Below are 6000 nucleotides of genomic sequence, written 5' to 3'. Positions count from 1 at the left end.
AGGATTGAGAGACCGTATACAGTTTCTTAGACTTCCATGTAATGGGAGAAGTGATCAACATAATGTAGTAACCTGTAATGGAATGACGAGTTTCAGACACCTCGCCCAATCAAAATCACAAAATGCTTTGAGTTGCAAATCTCTAGAAGATGAGAACAAAATGCCTTGGCCTGTTGATTGTTTGAGGTAGCGCAGAATCTGATTAGTTATATTAAGATGTGGTTGAGAAGACTTGTCCATTAATTGACTCAGGATATGCACTGAATAAACGAGATGTGGCTGTCGAAATTACTAGATCAGTGTGTCATATCAAAGATTGGCTCTGATACCATAATAAAAAATTATTTATGAATTATTTTCTCATATATATTCTCTTCTATATGAATGATGTATATAAACAATAAAGGTGTATACGATACAATGTATATGGACACTGTCCAGAGATGGATTTCCCATATTTGGGAGATTTGGGAGCTTTGATTGATAATTAGTGAGAGATCTGGGAGAAGATGCACTTGCCTAATACATTAAAGTCCCGTGATGTACATTGATACTCCATTCTTTAACAGCTTGAGCTTTTAGAGAAAATGGTTGTTTTACATGGTATTGGAGTGAAAGGTCTTGTGTTCCAATTTCCTCCTATAGAGAGTCAGGAAATCATGTCTGTTGCAGTGATTGGGAAATCAAGTCCGACCTATTTATGGAGTTAGTATCCCTCATGATTGGTCCATTTTCGAAAGGACTAAGATGAACAGGTATTGGGCAATGAGTAATTCATTAGGCAACAACTTACTAAGTAAACTCTATAGAGCCCACACATGATGTACGTGGTCATGTCATCCATTTGTTTTTTTTTTTTTTTTTTCTTCTTAAACACATTTTAGGGAATGATCCAAAAATTGAAGTATATCTAGAGCTCCAATTGGACCACTCCATAGGAAATAGTAGAGACAAAGGTATCTACGTTAAAACCTTCTTAGATCCCACAATGATGCTTATGACAATCAAAACTTTCTTAAGACCTATGGTGATATTTATTTGTCATCAATCTTGTTTGTAAGGTTACATATCCAAAACTTTAATAATCCCAAGAAGTTTTCAAACACATTTAATTTATTATGTTTCCTTTGTGTAGTCCACTTCTTATTTTGGGTTTTTTTTTTTTTTAACCTGCACTCACACACCACACACACTCACACACTTACACCACACTAGAGTGGGATTTCACCAATGACCTCGCATTGAAACTCTTGTTAGTCTACCATCACAGTAGAGTGGGATTTCACTAATGACCTTGTGTTGTAGTCTGCTTAAGCTTTGGATAAGATTTAATTTCAAACTCGTCTTAAATTGAGTTTGAAAAACAGAAAGGAGAATACTCAGTGACCCCTCGGAGCTTACTCAGTACACCACTCAGTACATAATTAAAAGTGGGCATCGAGTCAAGTCGGACCGAGTTAGGTCCAATCCGACTCAATCCGGTTTTGAAAAATACCTGACCCGAATTCGATCCGACTCGGTAACGACTAGATCCGAGTCTGGGTTTGGGATAGGCAAATCCGAATCGAGTCCGAGCCAGTCAAAAATACCGAGTCGGATCGAGTTGGCACCGATTTGAATCGGGTCATCGGGTTGGCTGGCCAGCCATTCGAAAAAGATGATGGACGGATGGGATAAAATGGACGGACAGAGGGATAAAATACATAAATCCTGGTAGACTGCTAAGCATACTAAGTTACTCGGTAGGCAACCCGCTTCCTTCCATCTCCACCATTTCCTGTGTGTGGTCTATCCTCTTAACATTTAAAATAAAAATAATAATAAATAAATAAATAACTTTAAAAAAAAAAAAAAAAAACTAGACATGCACCTAATGGGCCGCTTGCTGCAGCCTGCTGGACAGGAGAGAGAGAGAGAGAGAGAGAGAGAGAGAGAGAGAGAGAGAGGGTTGCTGCCACATGCCGTACAGGACAGGATGGCTGATGGGCGCCGAATGAGAAGGGGTTGAGTTTTTCGGATCGGGGCGTGCGGTAGATAGGATAGAGAGGATTATGGGTTAAAGTATGTGTGTGTGTACACACACACACTATACCTGACAACCTAAGTCAAGACAGGTTTTGGATTGGGTTGTCTGACGGACTAGTTTCGAGTCGAGTTACTATGTAACTCGAACTCCACTCGGTTTGAGTTTAGGTTGGGGGAAGCCTATTTGGTTTGGACTGACTCACCCATTCGGTTCAATTCGAGCCGGGTCCCAACGAGTCCCAGAAGTCTAAGTTAAGCGAGTCGAGTCCGTTGGTGCACAGCTCTGTACACAATCCTCATTGGGCTTAGATTAAGTAAATCATTGGACAGATTGCCTGTGGCCAGAAGGTGTATGGGCCCCACAGAGATGTCAGTGGTAAATCCACTCCGTCGGTCAGTTTTAAAAGACCGCAATAGGACAGTTGCATAAAAATCAATCAGATTCAAAACTCATGTGGCCCATACCACACGAAACAGTGGAAACAGACACATCTACCATTGGAAACCTTTTGGGAGACACAGAAGTTTTATATCACGATAATAATTGTGCCTGCAGTTTATCTGAGTGGTAATTACCCTGTGAACGGTTTGGATGGTATATAAACATCATGGTCGGACGCATCCGTTCCCACCGTTTGGTGTGGTATGGCCAACATGAGTTTTTGGATCTGCCTGATGTTATTATAGCCTTTTGAAACTGATGGACCGAGTGTCACGGACATCTCTGCGGGCCCCTGCACCGCCAGTCCGCGTACACTGGAACATCTTTTGTCACCGTGCAGTAAATTGTGGCATACAAGCACTTGGTGTACATGAACAATCATCCAGACCATCCAAGTTAAGGGTCCCGTTGCGTATAATGCACGGCCTCAAAATAACACCTATTAAACGATCTTAACCGTCTATTTTACTCATTCAATTTGGATCAGAAGCACTTCACACCTTCGGATTCCAAGGGCACTAATTGGAGGGTTAGGATTTCCACTTATTTCACATTTACCATTGGGCCCACAATGTAAAAAAAAAAAACGCCTAGAAGTTGGACGTTTCTGATCATCCAAATATCTCTATACTTGTGGGGCCCACGAGGAAAGACATGCTGGATGAGTGTAAGTCGCAACAAAACCAACTCTACTTTAGACTCTAGCCCTTAACAAACCTCCTCCCTCTCTGTTGATATGCAACCCAACCAATCTCTACCGTCCATCCACCTTCAATGAGACCCCAAAGTCCAATCTTCAACCATCCATCTCTCCTCCTCTTTGAAAAATGCAAGTCCCTAAAAACACTCAAGCAAATCCATGGCCACATGATCACCACAGGCCTTATCCTCCACACATTTCCTCTAAGCCGACTTCTCCTCCATTCCTCACTCCCACCCATATCCTCCACCCTTGGCTTATCCTACGCCACCTCCATCTTCCACCAGATAACGTATCCACCGTCCATTTTCTTATACAACACCCTCATCTCAGCCCTTGCTTCCCAGAACCACACCCATGAGGCCCTCTCTCTCTACACCCGTGTCCTTTGTGACCAAACACTCTGGCCCAACAATTTCACTTACCCCTCCCTCTTCAAGGCATGTGGGGCCCACCCATCATGGCTAGTGCATGGACGAGCCCTCCATGCACACGTACTAAAGTTCCTGGGCCCCACATCTGACCACTTTGTGCTGTCCTCATTGCTCCATTTCTATTCCAGATGTGGCAAATTGGCCCTCTCTCGCCATCTCTTCCACCAAATCCAAAACCCTGATTTGGGTGCATGGAACTCTATCATGTGCGCCTATGCGCATGTTAGCACTGGTGCTGATACATCATCCATTGAGGCATTGCTTCTATTTAATCAGATGTTGCATTCTCTAGCCAGACCTAATGAAATTACACTTGTGTCATTGATCAGTGCTTGTGCTGATTTGGGGGCCCTTAGCCAAGGTGCATGGGCCCATGCTTACGTGGACAGACATGATCTACGGTTGAATCGCTTTGTCGGGACCGCTCTGATCGACATGTATGCAAGGTGTGGCCGCGCCGATATGGCTAACCAGGTGTTCGACGCATTGCCTAGAAAGGACACCCTATGCTACAATGCAATGATACGTGCGCTCGCGGTCCACGGTCACGGCCAACGAGCGGTCGGGCTCTTTGATCAGATGACACACGAGAATGTAACAGTCGACAACATAACAATTTTAGCCGTGATGTGTGCTTGCGCACACGTGGGGTGGGTCGACGAAGGCCGTCGATACTTCGACTCGATGAAAGAGGCGTACGGGATCGAACCAAAAATCGAACATTATGGGTGCCTGGTGGACCTTCTCGGCCGAGCCGGGCGGCTCAGCGAGGCCATGGACATAGTCCGAAAAATGCCCATGAAGCCTAATGCAGTGCTGTGGAGGTCCTTGCTAGGAGCATGTAGGACACATGATCATTTGGAGCTAGGAGAGCATGCACTTACACATTTGATACAGTTAGAGCCTGAGAATAGTGGGAGTTATGTGCTTTTATCAAACATGTATGCCAACATCAATAGATGGGATGATGTGAGGAGGGTAAGGAAAGTGATGAAAGATAAGGGTGTCCAGAAAATGCCAGGATGCAGCTTTATTGAGATGGATGGGGCCATACATGAGTTCATGATGGGAGACAGGGCCCATCCATGTACGGTGGAGATCTATGCCATGCTTGATGAGATGGGTAAGAAGTTGCATGCATGTGGGTATAGACCATGCACTATGGATGTGTTGTTTGACATTGATGAGGAGGAGAAAGAGGGTGCAGTTTCCTACCATAGTGAAAAGATTGCAATTGCTTTTGGCCTACTTGCATCTGAGTCCGGTGCAACCATCCGTATTATAAAGAATCTACGTGTGTGTAGGGATTGCCATGCAACCACAAAGCTTGTTTCTCAAATCTACGGTAGGGAAATAATTGTAAGGGATCGAATTCGGTTCCATCATTTTAGAGGTGGGACATGTTCTTGTTTGGATTATTGGTAAGAATCTACATTTACAAGTGTGAAATTTATACTAATAACAGAATTCTTTTGGGTTTTCTTCTTTTTAGTATTTTGTTGGGATTTTATTCATTCATCCTTAGCTTTTAGGCATATACAGCCGAAAAAACAAACAAATTGGATTTGGGGGGCTGAAATGGATGGACGGTGTGGATTTCATAGAAATATCATGGTGGGCCATCCCATCTCAATGTTCAACCACAAAATGTTGTGTAAGCCAGGATTGGGCTTAGGAGGAATGTAGTCCGTTCAGAGCTCAAAGATTGGACCCTTCAGTAGAATGTGATGGTCCTGGGCCTTTCTGAGGTTTGAATCTTGTTTGTATTGAAGCTCGATACAAAGTAGAATTGGTGTTGGGTCTGTCTGGGCCCACCAACCAAATAGTCAGCTCAACAATGTTGAGCAAGTCAGGCCAGGCCAATGTTGGGGCGTTGGGCCTTTGGGCAGATGGAAGCTTATTTCTAGCCCAATTGCTGATCGGGTCTAAAACTTAGACCCAGATCAATCCACGGGACTCAAAGCCCAGACCAAACCAATCCAAAGGTGGTGGACTGAGTCAGGTTGCTGCGGGAATTTAACATAAGCATCACTGCAAGTTTTCGTTTGTGGGATATTGTGATGTGATCAGGCCCATTGCTTTGAATTCTAGTGAGATTTTATAACAAATGCATTCTTTGTCTTCCTTAGTTCAAAACCACACTTTCAATCCTCCTTTGTTGGTTGGATTTCAGCCGTTTGTCTGGTGGGCCTCATCGTGGTTAACGCAACACTGATTGGCAGAGCCCGGCATGTATCTTGAAAGTAGACTGGTAGCTATTAAATAAAAATTAAAATCATTCCCTTGTAAATATGTGGCCCACCAGCTCAGGGGACTCGCCTGATGTTTGGGCCAAGTTATTAAAATAGTGGGGCCCACCTGATGCATGGATCAGATGTCCCCCAGGGCATGCCAGGCTG

At 43.9% G+C, this 6000-nt stretch overlaps 1 protein-coding gene across 1 annotated transcript; it reads left to right on the top strand.

Moving 5' to 3' along the window:
• The first annotated feature begins 2807 nt into the window (after positions 1-2807).
• On the top strand, positions 2808-5092 carry LOC131232809 (pentatricopeptide repeat-containing protein At5g43790). Its single transcript, XM_058229292.1, has one exon. The coding sequence runs from the start codon at positions 3242-3244 to the stop codon at positions 5024-5026; it is 1785 nt and encodes a 594-aa protein (XP_058085275.1). The 5' UTR covers positions 2808-3241; the 3' UTR covers positions 5027-5092.
• The last annotated feature ends 908 nt before the right edge of the window (positions 5093-6000 follow it).

This window comes from Magnolia sinica, chromosome 18, assembly GCF_029962835.1.
Source record: "Magnolia sinica isolate HGM2019 chromosome 18, MsV1, whole genome shotgun sequence".
Classification (NCBI taxonomy): Eukaryota; Viridiplantae; Streptophyta; class Magnoliopsida; order Magnoliales; family Magnoliaceae; genus Magnolia; species Magnolia sinica.
Note: the sequence above shows the minus strand (reverse complement) of the source record. Positions and strands in the feature narration are given on the sequence as shown.

What these genes read in the sequence shown, in the direction of transcription:
- LOC131232809 (XM_058229292.1), top strand. Translation starts at nt 3,242, where the DNA reads ATGAGACCCCAAAGTCCAATCTTCAACCATCCATCTCTCCTCCTCTTT.